The sequence below is a fragment of the Balaenoptera physalus genome (assembly GCF_965194825.1).
Source record: "Balaenoptera physalus genome assembly, chromosome: 19".
In the NCBI taxonomy this organism is placed as follows: Eukaryota; Metazoa; Chordata; class Mammalia; order Artiodactyla; family Balaenopteridae; genus Balaenoptera; species Balaenoptera physalus.
The window spans coordinates 5,766,826-5,780,518 of NC_138900.1; the positions used below are offsets into that span (position 1 = coordinate 5,766,826).

Here is a 13,693-nt window from a genome sequence, read left to right on the forward strand (position 1 = left end):
ATAATGTACATCACTGCCTTTTTGCACTTAAAAACACTAGACAGTACTTGAGCACTGTGCTTGGGGGCCCTTTTAAACAACAAAATTACCACCAAAAAAAAGTATAAAAATGTGAAAAACGTGACACTGAGTAGACCACGAAAAGGACACTTGTTTACAATAGCAGAGCTGAAATAAGAAGGCAGAACATCATTTTGTTCAGACTTAGCTGGGAACATACACATTGGGCAACTCAAATTATTCATTGCTCAAACTATTCTATGCATGTCTGCAAATGTTCATGAAAGTGCCGTGATTATTGATTTTGAGTTAGAAAGAAATTTTAGTAAGTAGGTGAATTCACAATAAATCCACAAATAATGAGGATCGACTGTACTTTATTTTTAAATTTTTCTGCTGGTTTATATACATCTAAATGGTCATTTTAATAATATCTTATTCCTTCCCCATATTTTAGATATCTTATTTCTCAATATATTAAAGCTTTTTAAAAAATATTTATTTATTTATTTATTTATTTATATTTATTTTTGGCTGTGTTGGGTCTTCGTTTCTGTGCGAGGGCTTTCTCCAGTTGCGGTGAGCAGGGGCCACTCTTCATCACGGTGCGCGGGCCTCTCACCGTCGCGGCCTCTCCTGTTGCGGAGCACAGGCTCCAGACGCGCAGGCTCAGTAGTTGTGGCTCACGGGCTTAGTCGCTCCGCGGCATGTGGGATCTTCCCAGACCAGGGCTCGAACCCGTGTTCCCTGCATTGGCAGGCAGATTCTTAACCACTGCGCCACCAGGGAAGCCCCTATTAAAGCTTTATATTAAACATTCATAATATTCTGAGCTGATAATTCCTGCATGTGTAGTCATTTCATATCTGATTCTGTTGTTTGTTCTATCTGTTGAAAAGTGTTCAGGATAAAAGCTCCTTGAAGACAGATTTTTGCTGTGTTTATATGAGCACTTAGTTCTTCTCCACCTTTTAAATATATGTTAAAAATATTTTACAGAGATTACTGTTTTAGGGATATTTTACCTGCAGGATATAGTGAATATGCCTTTCAGAAACTTCTGATTTACTGGATTAGTTGATAATTAAGTGTTCAATTGCAAGATAGATAAAATGGCATTTTACTTCTTTCCATAATGACTAATGAGAAGTATGACACAGAGATATAGCCTTTGTAACTTACGATGAAAACAGCCAGAACATATACCTGTAGGTCTTTTTCTCATCAGTAATGGTCACCACACATTGGAAGAAGAATGTGTGATAATTACAGGAATTAGTATCATTTGAGGATATTTCTGTGGACTTTACCTGGGGGGAGTGATAGCCACTAGGTTCTGCTCAGAAGAACCTGTACCAGGATGTGTTGTTGGAGAATTCTAGTAACCTGTGACACTAGTTAAAGATGATTGCCCTATCATTCGGAGCACACAGCCAATAATAGCCTTTCCTTTTCCAGTTGCCCTAGCTTCCAAAGGGCCTCAAGATACTGAACTTGAGTTTATAGACAATAGATTCTCAGACCCTCTTCTGTTCCCAGGTGGAAATTAACGTGCTTTCACCTCCATTAGGTCTTTAATATGCCAAGGTGAAAGTGTGTCCATTCCTGAAACATTCTGTACTCTTCCTAGACGTCCCCACCAAGTCCAATTGTAAGTGTCTAAGTCTTTGTCATTGCCCATGAACAGGCTACCAGGCTACCAAAGCAGATATAATCCTTAATTTCAAACCCGGAAAAGAGCCATGGAGAGTACAAGATGAAATGCAATGTCAGTACTTTTCAAGTGAGTGAGCAACTGAGAAGCAGCAAGATGGGAGACCTTGAAAGTAAAGTAGTTAGCCATGAAGTGTTGACCCTTCCATATGTGTTTAACAAGGCTAAAACTCTGAAGGTCATTACAAATACCTAAATCATTGGCAAGGCTCTCTTGCTTGCTGTTTCAAGGAAGATGTGCCTGTTTTTCTCTCTTTTGGTTTGATTCAGTGTTCAGTAGAACATTATTTTCTTTGCAGCATCCAGACTTCCTCCTTTTCTTCTGCTTCCTCTTTGGCAATGTCAGTTCCTGTTTTCTCCACATCTCTTGTTTTCAGTTCTTTTACCTGGTCAAATAATGTAAAAGTTCTTCCAGTTAATACAGCAGCACCTTTTATCCCAGGGTAAGAAGATTTGGTCCACTGTGCAGGTGGCTTTCTGTGGGCCATGTGAGAATGTATCACAGCAAGCTAGAAGGTGGGAATGTTGACCACAGTGGTGGTCTCTAGGTATGATATTGGAGCTTTGGGAAGGTTCATTGGCTATTGCTTTCAGAATTAATTAGAGAAGAAAAAATCAGTAGGATAGGTTAACTACACTTTAGGTGAGAAGCTGAGAGTCCTTTATTTTAACCTGCTTCCCCCAGATATTTTTTCAAGACTTTAGTTGGCATCTTTCCTTTGTAGTCATTGGTTGTGTCTGATGGATGGACTTTCTCCATGCTCTGGGCATCTTCTAAAGTCTTCAGAGTTGGAAAGCATAAAGCTTCATCTTTGTCTATTTCTGTCATTTGTTAGCAGTGTAATTTCATTAAATTTCATGGCCTTAACCATACTATTTATATGCTGATCACCCCCAAATTTCTGTCTACAGGCCAAGCCTTCCCTTATCCTCATATAGTCACCTGGATACTTCCTTTCTGCACTTGGAGATCTAATACCTACCTCAAATTGATGTCACTTTTCGTTCCTCTTTTCACTCACACCACAAATTTAATCCATTACCAAGTCTGGTCTTCCTGTCTCCTTATTATATCCCGAGGGCCTCCACTCTTTTCTGTAACTGTTGTTTTCACTCAAGCCTCAATGTCCAGTATTTTTTTCCAAAATTTTTATAGTTTACTTGAAGATACTCTCACTTCTTTAATCTTATTTCTCTCTATTCTCCACATAATAACCAGATGATTTTTTAAATTTTACTATTTTTATTTATTTATAAATAGTAAGTAAGGAAAGTCAGTGTTTCGAGCTACTCTCCCCCAAAGGTCATGAACATAAACTTCAGAAACATCTGGATTTTTAAAGACATAAGGTTTTGACAGTTACTTGGAAAGAAAAAAAGGGGTTTGGGAAGATAAACCGTCATACAGAAATAACAGTCTTCAAGTGGAAGGGTAGAGAGAAAGATCTAAAGTATAATCTAAGAAAAATGCTATATGACATAGCAGATCGTTACCAATTTTCACAACCACAGTCCACAAACCTAAAAAAGTATTTATGTCACAAGATTTAAGACCTTGTGATACAGATACGCAAAGGAAGACATTTTTTTTAAAGGTGAATTTTAATTATATTTATTTATTTATTTATTTTGGCTGCATTTGGTCTTTGTTGCTGCGCGTGGGCTTTCTCTAATTGCGGTGAGCGGGGGCTACTCTTTGTTGCAGTGTGCGGGCTTCTTATTGTGGTGGCTTCTCTTGTTGTGGAGCACGGGCTCTAGGTGTGCAAGCTTCAGTAGTTGTGGCTCACGGGCTTAGTTGCTCGCCACGTGTGGGATCTTCCCAGAGCAGGGATCGAACCCGTGTCCCCTGCATTGGCAGGCGGATTCTTAACCACTGCACCACCAAGGAAGTCCAGGATGACATTTTTAAAGTGAAAACTAGGACATCTCTCTCCTATTACCTTGAATGGCATCCTGTTACTATTAGTATAATATCCAAATTCCTTCCAGGGTCCTCCTACACGTGAGCATTTCCTGACTACTGCCTACATTTTTGTTTACTTCTTTGTATAAAAATGTTTGAAGTATAACATAGTTAATTTTTACAATCAGCACACTGTATAACGAGCATTTAGATCAAGAATACCAGAGTACTGTGCCGGTTGCCATTGTGTGAATATAAAACAATTTATTCATTCTGCATTCAGGCCTTTATGAGTAATCCTCCTATATAGTTTTAGGTAAATGTCCTCCTTTCTTTTCTTTTCTTTTTTTTTTTTTTGAAAATATTTATTTCTAAATGGTTTAGACTTAATGTGAAATCCCAAGATTATACACAAATTTTATGCACATTGTTTTTGCAGATTTCCTTAAGTGGTAATTTTACCACATTTGCTTTATCATAGTCTATCTATCTGTCATTACACACACACACACCACACACACACACACACACACACACACAGAGGTACATATTGTTTTCCTGAACTCTTTACCCCTAAATACTTAAGTGTGTGTTTCCTAGAAACAAGGTCATTTAAAAAATATAAACAGAATACAGTTATCAAAATCAGAATATTAATATTGATACAGAACTATTATCCAATCTACAGAGTTTATTCAGATTCTACTGATTGTCTCACTAATATTTTTTATAGTAAATGAAAAAAACCCTTCTTTTGCTGTCTTGCTCATTCTGCCGTGGGTACTCTGGCTTTAATCTAGACGTCAGAGCTTGCTAATTATGACTCAACTTCTTTAGGCAAGAAACTATATGGATGCAACAAAAGTGCAGTGAATACTTGTAAACCACTCATGACCATGCCTTGGAGAACTCATGCAGGAAAGAAATCCCATGAATGCTGTGATTGTAAGAGAGCCTTTCCCAGTAAGTTAAAGCTAATTAGTCATCAGGAAACTCACACAGGAGAGAAACCATATGGATGCAGTCAACGTCAGAAAGTCTTCATTACAAAGTCAGTGCTCACCTATCATCAGAAGACCCGTCACAGAGAAGGGAAATCCTATGGATGCAGCAAATGTGGGAAAACTTTCCCTTGGAAGTCAAAACAACTCACTTTACATCAGAGAACTTATTCAGGAGAGAGACCTTTCAGATGCAGAATATGTGATATATGTGATAAAGCCTTCATGGTTAGGACACATCTCACTGTACATCAGAGAACTCACACAGGAGAGAAACCATACGAATGCTCAGATTGTGAGAAAGCCTTCTCAAAAAAGGCTCAGCTCCTGATTCATCAGCGAATTCACACAGGAGAGAGACCATTTGGATGTAGTCAATGTCAGAAATCCTTCATTACAAAGTCAGCACTAATCTATCATCAGAAAACCCGTCACAGAGAAGGGAAATCCTATGGGTGCAACAAATGTGGGAAAACTTTTCCTTGGAGGTCAAAACTCATTTTACATCAGAGGACTCATTCAGGAGAGAGACCTTTCAGATGCAGAGTATGTGATAAAGCCTTCATGGTTAGGACACATCTCACTGTACATCAGAGAACTCACACAGGAGAGAAACCATATGAATGCTCAGATTGTGAGAAGGCCTTCTCAAAAAAAGCTCAGCTCCTGATTCATCAGCGAATTCACACAGGAGAGAGACCATATGGATGCAGTGAATGTCCACAAGCCTTCGTCCAGAAGTCAGATCTCAGTAATCATAAGAAAACTCATCATGCAGTAGGGAAATCCCATGAATGCAGTGAATGTGGGAAGGTTTTGTCCTCTAAGTCAACTCTCATTATACATCGGAGAAGCCATACAGGTGAGAAACCCTTCAAATGCAGTGCATGTGATAAAGCCTTCACATCAAAGGCACATCTCATTGTACATGAGAGAATTCATACAGGAGAGAGACCGTATGAATGCTTAAATTGTGAGAAAGCCTTCTCCACTAAGGCACATCTCATGATTCACCAGCGAATTCACACAGGAGAGAGGCCTTATGGATGTAATGAATGTCAACAAGCTTTCATCCAGAAGTCAGGTCTCACTAACCATCTACAAAATTGTCATGCTGGAGTAAAATCGTATGGATGCAGTGAATGTGGGAAGGTTCTGTCCTGTAAGTCAACTCTCATTATACATCAGAGAACCCATACAGGTGAGAAACCGTTCAAATGTAGTGTATGTGACAAAGCTTTCGCAGCTAAATCCTATCTTACTGTACATCAGAGAATTCATACAGGAGAGAGACCATATGAATGCTGCAATTGTAAGAAAGCGTTTGCTACTTTGTCAACTCTCATTGGTCACCGGAGAACTCACACAGGAGAGAGACCCTATGGGTGCAATGAATGTCAGAAAGCCTTCTTTCGGAAATCAGCTCTTGCTAATCATCAGCAAACTCAGCATAGAGGAAAATCCTCTATGCAATGACTGTGGGAATGTGAGAAAGCTCTTTTGATTAATCTTATCTACTCAGAGAACTCATACAGAATAGAAATGCCTATGAAGGCTCTGATTATATAGATTCTTTTGGAACTCTTGTAGGAGAGAAACCTCATATATGGAATGAAAATTGTTCTTCTTCCATCTGAAGACATCTCCTCATTATACCTTAGGGAATCTCACCAAAAAGGAAACATTATAAAGGCAGCAATTGTCAAAAGACTTTATTTGAAAGTCACAGCCTATGCATTTAGGAGGCAAAAGCCTGTGGATGCAGGGAAAGTGGGAAGTTATTCTTTTTCAAGTCATATTTGTTAGACATTATGGTATTCATTCAGGAGAGGGACCCTACAGTTGCAGTGAATGCAGCCAAGCTAGAAAAATTACATCTCATTGTACATAAAAATAGAAATTTCAGGAATGTTGTGATAATGACAGTATTCCCTGGAAAGTCAAAACTCTTTGAACATCTTGTACAGGAGATGAACATCTTGTACAGGAGAGAGATCCTGTAGGTGCAGTGAATGTGGTAGTCTTAAGGCATATCTTCCGATAATGCATATCTTCCTTACATCAACAAACCCAGATAGGAGGAAAGCCTTGTTAATGTAGTAAATGTAGTACATCCTTCATATAGATGTCAAAGCTCACTAATCATCCACAGATTCATATAATAGATAAATCTTTTTGAAACAAGGAATGTGGAAAGCTTTTGAAAGTGACATATTAAACACCAGTTACTTAATTCAGGAGAGAATCCAGTGGATATAGTTAAAGTCTGCCTTTGGCCACAAAAGGGTACGAATTGCAGTGATTGTCAAAATGCTTTATTTACACTTCAGAGCTCCTTAATTGCCCACCAACTCATATAGCAGAAAGACCCTGTTCTCAGGGGGATAATTTCTAGATTCAATGAAGTTATAAAATCCTTAAGGAATCATATTTCTGTTCTACTCCAGTAAACTTCTACTTCAGTAAACTCATACATTACAGAAAAACTGTGATTATAGTCACTGAAAATTCTTCCTCTGGAGGATTGGCTATCATTAAGCACCATGAGCTCTTGAAAATAGGAACAATTTGCTCCACACAGAGACTTTATGAATGTGGCAAAAGCATCAATGATAAATTATGTTTTATTTTTGCATTTCATGGTTTTATTTCTTCACATCTGACTGTATCTTAAACTGTGATGCATGTTGCAGTTGATGGAATGTCATCATTTCATTGTTAGGGCTTTTCTACATTTGGTGGCATTCTAGATTTGAGTAATTAAATAAAACCTGGAAACTCTAGAATGAAATAATTTTCTAAGGGTTTAATATAATTGTTTTAGAAAGGATTCCAGAGAATATTCTACTACAAATATTAGGTATTTTCACTGCAAATGCAATGCTGTTTGAATATAGAAAAAAATCAGAACATAAGGATCAGTTGGATTTCGACCAAGGTTTGTAAGGGTTATGTTGTAGACTATATACTACATAAAATGGACTTTATGTATTTAATTTAATTTTTATTTTTGGAATTACATGAAGAATGTAATTTTTAGGGTTTAATAAATTTCCAGCGTAGGCATAGAATGTTGAGTCATATAATCTAATATAAATAGAAATGTTCTATTTCCTTCTAAATCAAAATTTAATATGTAATTTGACTCATTAATAAGTCTAAAGAATTACACCACCTAAGTTTGTTGTCTTTATCTTTACTGTCTTTTGTAGTATTTCTGCCAACTGTGATGATACATCACTTCTTGAAGCCTACATTTTTCTAGAGCCTTATTTTTGAAATATCCAAAGATGATAAAAGATGTACATAAAATACTAAAAAACAAGCAGCATATGAGACTGAAGGAGGGAAGAAGACAGGGTTATGTGTGGTGAGCTCAAGTGCATGTATTTCCACTGCTGTGTCTAACAGGAACTTTGGAATCGTTATTATAACATGTCCTTGGGCACTACAAACATTTCCTTTCCTCTTAGCATTTCCTAAAATGCCTGGTATTTTTCTAATATTAAGAATAACATTGCAGAAATTGGAACTCTTGCACATTGCTGGCATGTAAAATGGTTCCATTGCTATGGGAAAAAAAGTTGGTAGTCCCTCTAAAAAGTTAAATATAGAATTACTATATGACCCAGGAATTCCACTCTTGGGTATATACCCAAGGAAATTGAAAACAGGTACTTAAATACTTGCATAAGGTTATTCATAGCAGCACTATTCACAATAGCCAGAAGGTGGAAACAACCCAGATGCCCAGCAGTGGGTTACTGGAAAAACAAAATGTGGTATGTGTATATACATGTACCTATACATATATGTGTAATGGAATATTAATCACCTATACAAGTGAAGTATCGATATACATTATAACATGAATAAGCCTCAAAAACAGTACACTGAGTGAAAGAAGCCAGACACAAGAGATCACATATTGTATTTCTGTTTATATGAAATGTGAAGAATAGGTAAATCTATAGAGACATAAAGCAAATTGGTGGTTACCAAGACCTGGGGGGAAGGGGAAATTGAGACTGAATGATTAATGGATATGTAGTTTTCTTTTAGAATGATGAAAATGTTTTGGAACTAGGTAGAGGTGGTGGTTGCATAACATTGTCAATGGAGTAAGTGGTCACTGAATTGTATACTTTGAAATGGTAAATTTTATATTTTGTGAATTTTTACATCAATAAAAGTATATTTGAAAAGAATAACATTGCAAGAACCTTGGCACTCAAAATGCAGATAAAAATCAAGTTGCTTACAGAAAAAAAAACCTGCTCAGCAAAACCGGTATAAATATATCTTCTTTAACTTAATAGATGTTAGCTACCAGAACTTTATAGCTAACATCATATTTAATGATGAAACTTGGAAGATGTTCCTTAGTTGCTCACCATTGAGGTACACAAGTCTGCTGCCTCTATTCCTGCTTAACACTCTGCTGGAGGTCTTAACCAGCACAGCACGACAGTAATAACAACTAAAGGGTTTAAAAATTGGAAAAAAAATAAAAAAATAAAAAAAATAAAAAATTGGAAACAAAGAAAATTGTCATTATTTGCAGATGATGTGATTGCCTATGTGGAAAGAGGAGAGCCCACAGACAACCATGTAAAATAATGAGAGTCCACCATATAGCACAGGGAACTAACTATATTCAATATTCTGTGATAAACCATAATGGAAAAGAACATTAAAAAAAGAATGGGGGTGTGTGTGTGTGTGTGTGTGTGTGTGTGTGTGTCTACATATATATATATATATATATATATATATAACTGAATCACTTTGCTGTACAGCAGAAATTAACTCAACATTGTAAATCAACTATACTTCAAGAAAAAAAAAAAAAAAAAGAATCTAGTAGAATTCTCTAGATACTTGGTCAATATGCAACTTCAGTGGAGTGCTAGGCACCAGCGATAATCAGAACACTTTTGAAAAGTTCTCTATTCACAATAAAAATTACGAGAGAATTTGAAAGATTTATATCACTTTATTGAAAGATCTTTAAGATGACCAAAATAAAGGAAGTAGATTGTCTATTAAATGAGAAGGCTCAGTATAACAAAGATAATGGTTCGCCTCCAATAAATAAGTCTTTTAAGTACCAAGATGCAAATAAACATTGTTGAACATCCAAGAACATGCATGAACTTCTTGAAGAAATTACTAAAACATGAATTGTATCTGTAAGAGACAAACATAAGCGATGGCAAAAGAACTGAGAGTAAGCAACGAATCCGTTTAACCATAGATACAAGCCTTTAGTAGATTGTGGGAATTTATTTACAGAGCCTAATGTAAGTGTTAAAAACAATGACTATAGAAAATATAAAACTGAATACTAAGCCATTAAAAAAAAAGAAATAATGCCATCTGCAGCAACATGGATGGACCTAGAGATTATCATACTAAGTGAAGTAAGTCAGAAAGACAAATACCATATGATATCACTTATATGTGGAATCTAAAATATGACACAAATGAACCTACCTACGAAACAGGAACAGACTCACAGAGAACAGACTTGTGGTTGTCAAGGGGGAGGGGAGGGATGGAGTGGGAGGTTGGGGTTAGCAGATGCAAACTATTATATTATATATAGGATGGATAAACTATAAGGTCCTACTGTATAACTCAGGGAAATATATTCAATATCCTGTGATAAACCCTAACGGAAAAGAATATAAAAAATAATGTATATGTATAACTGAATCACTTTGCCGTACAGCAGAAATTAACACAACATTGTAAATCAGCTATACTTCAATACTTCAATTACTTTTAAAAAAAATTATAAAAGTAAAAAAATTGGGAGAGAAATGGGAAAAGAAGGTAAAAGGTAATATAAGAACATTGATCTCATCATTTTAGTCTAGGGAGGGAGGTAGATATAATCTAAACTGACTTATAAAAAATTAGAAGACTAAGTACATGTCAACAAAAAATTAGTTGATCTAAGAAAGAAATGGAAGATCTAGGAGTTGTCTTGTTGATGCTGGGAGAATGTTGCTGTTTATGGTTGAGCAGGTATTTCTGCTGATGGGGCAGGTTTGGTCAATGCCTAATGCAGATACACAATGCACAGTGCGGGGAGAGGGGAGGCCACAGGGCAGAGAACATTTTTTTATGTTTAAATTTTCCTGGGAATTCCCTGGCAGTCCTATGGTTAGGACTCCGCACTCTCACTGCCGAGGGCCCAGATTTGATCCCTGGCTGGGGAACTAAAGCCCCATAGGCCGCGCGGCATGGCCAAAAAATAAAGATATAAATAAATAAATAAATAAAATTTTCTTATCATGCCATAAAGTGTGAATTTTATTTCACATACACATAAAGTATAAAAAGAAACATCAAGTCAAGTCTGTGGTTAACTCTGGGCAGTGGAAGGAAAAAAAGAGGAGGTGGAACTCTGTGAACTGTATCATTACTCATAGTAGGGACTCAAGAATTAGGGTGGAAGCACCTTCAGAAATGGCAAATGGAGTCGCTTTTGTTGGCTATGCTGCCTTGGCCCTAAGACGGTTCAAGAAGACAAATTTGGGAATGAGAGGTGGGTGTAACTGGCAGGAATGCCCAGGGCTCCTGCAAGCATGTGAGAATAGCATTGAATGAGAGCTTTCCCAAAACCTAGATGACCCAGCGCCCCAGGCACAGGTCGTGTCCTTAACAATGACACACTGTTACCTAATGCAAGTTCGTGTGCCCGACACACAGTGAGGCCAAACAAACCGAGATGTCGGAGTTTGGAGCAGAGAAGGTTATATCGCAGGGCCATGCAAAGAGACAGGTGCCGCATGCTTAAAAAACCCCAAAAAACCCAAACTCCTCAAAGGGTTTCAGCAAATCCCTTTTAAAGGCAAGGCGAGGGAGGGTCGTGGTTAGTTGTTGCACACTTCTTGGTGTAGGAATCCTTTGTTCTTGCAGCTGTCCTCGTAGGTCAGGTCGCGTAGTTCCTGTAAACCTCCAACAAGACAAATGTTATTCTCTATTTGGCAACTTTTTATCTCTATATGAATGGACTCTTAAAGGTCAGAGTCTTGAGAATAGGCTATCCTGTATATTTCAGGCTATCGGCAACTTTTTGTACAAAAGGTGCGGAGCCAGCATGACTAAGCACAGGCAACAGAGCACAAAAGTTAAAGTAAAAAACAGATCTAATATGGAGTCAGAGTTATTCTTCCCTGTTATAACACTGAAGCGCAGAGTCCAGTATGAACATGACAGATCTCATCCCCATGACCCTGGGGGTGAGGTTGGGGCAGGACTTGGAGATGAGGAGCCACTTGGCCATCTCAGCACAGCGCTGAGTGCCCTGTCTGTCCCACGCTGCCTTACACACGCGCAGTTCGCAGCAGTGGACTCAGGAAAGTCTCCCCCTCAGCTGCACCCGCCCTTAATTCATTCTGTCTTAATCCCCAGGAACTGCGGATGCTGGCTTGGGACTGACGTTTACAGCTTCTTTGCAGATACACCGCAGTCCCTTTGCAGACAGTGTCGGCACCTCACAGGTGACAGGGTAATTGCAGCGCTTTGGGGGGAGCTGAACTCAGGGGATCTCAAGACACATAACCGCTTTGGCTTACATGGCACGTATTTACTGACGGCCACAGTCCTGCTGTCCGTTTCCAAAGCAGAGATAAACCCTGGTGAGTGTTCCCTTGTGGCTAGGACTTGAGCAAGGTTTGGGAGACGGTGCCTTAGAGGAGAGAGCAGCTGAGGAACTGGACAGGACAGAGGTTTCCCCTTGGGTCTCAGGACGGTTCTGTCTCAGCTGGACTCTTTCCTGGACCGAGAGAGGGGTGGGGAAGGTGTAACAGCGGAGACCCCACAGCAGCAGTAGATGGTCGTGGGCACTCGGCTGGAAGGGGAATGGACATTGCCGAGGCTGAGGCCAGCCTGAGGGTAAGGGTTGCTTTTCTTCCTCCTGTTCTTTCCCTTTAAGATTGGAGACTAGGTTCTCCATCAACTCAAACCACTGAGAACTAGACTCAGAGTTGAGAAATTTTGATGTCTAGAGTTCAGGGTTAATGTTCAGACTGTTCAGCTGTGGTCCCTGTTCTCTGCACACACATTTGCACTCAGACTCACACTGCTCCACTATTGCCCTCATAGACAGATTCCAGAACCTGGATGGACCTGGAGAAACGCACGGCCGTGGGACCTAGAGGGTTTATAATATTGTATGCTTTTCTTTGCCACTGAAAGGCACAGTCTAAAAGCAATCCTGAGTAAGAGTCCAGCCTCTGGAGGTGAGAGCGGCTTATCTTCAGTTCCTGGCTCTGCCTCCTACAGTCTGGGGGATGGGGAGCTCCTGAAAATGAATCTCAGCTTCCCAACCTGTGAGCCAGGAATAGGAACAGTGTCACTCCGAATACTGAATAGAGTGAATGAACATTAAAGAGGGTGATAAGCTGGCCCACAGCAAGTCTCTAGCAAATGGTAGTCATGACGGTCTCTCCTGTGTGATTCTAGAGCCAGTATTTTGCAGCCAGACAGACACACAGCTGGCCACACTGTCATCAGACTTCACCCTATCTCTCTGTAAATCTATACTGATTTCCCAGTTCCATCTTGTGTTGTTTTGGAGGTTTTGTGGGATGAATGTGAATGACTCTTCTGTGTGTTTGTGTGTGTGTGTGAGAGAGAGACAGACAGAGAGACTATATCTAGACCACACCCACATTTACCAGTATACCAGTGAATTAATCCTAAGAAAACTTACGAATAATGAGACAGTACATCCAAACATTATCTCTTATTCAGCAAAGAAGGCTATCGAAGATGTACTTAGGAATTTCTTCTCAGCAAAGATTTCCATAGCAGAGAAGGATAACCCCTTTAAACAGATCCGTGTTTTTCTTTTTTGCTTTGGCTTTGTGATGCAGTGCCCCTTAGACCTTAAGTGGGGAAAAAAATCTGCTTTCTCTTTTTTTTAAAATTTATTTTATTGTAGTTGATTTACAATGTGTTAATTTCTGCTGTACAGCAAAGTTATTCAGTTATACATATACATATATATACACATATATGTGTGTGTGTGTATATATATACATATATATATACATTCTTT

The 13,693-nt window shown here is 38.6% G+C and overlaps 1 protein-coding gene across 1 annotated transcript; it reads left to right on the top strand.

The window, feature by feature from the left end:
- The first annotated feature begins 801 nt into the window (after window positions 1–801).
- On the top strand, window positions 802–8,828 carry LOC309648572 (uncharacterized protein). Its single transcript, XM_082437309.1, has one exon. The coding sequence runs from the start codon at window positions 4,507–4,509 to the stop codon at window positions 6,091–6,093; it is 1,587 nt and encodes a 528-aa protein (XP_082293435.1). The 5' UTR covers window positions 802–4,506; the 3' UTR covers window positions 6,094–8,828.
- The last annotated feature ends 4,865 nt before the right edge of the window (window positions 8,829–13,693 follow it).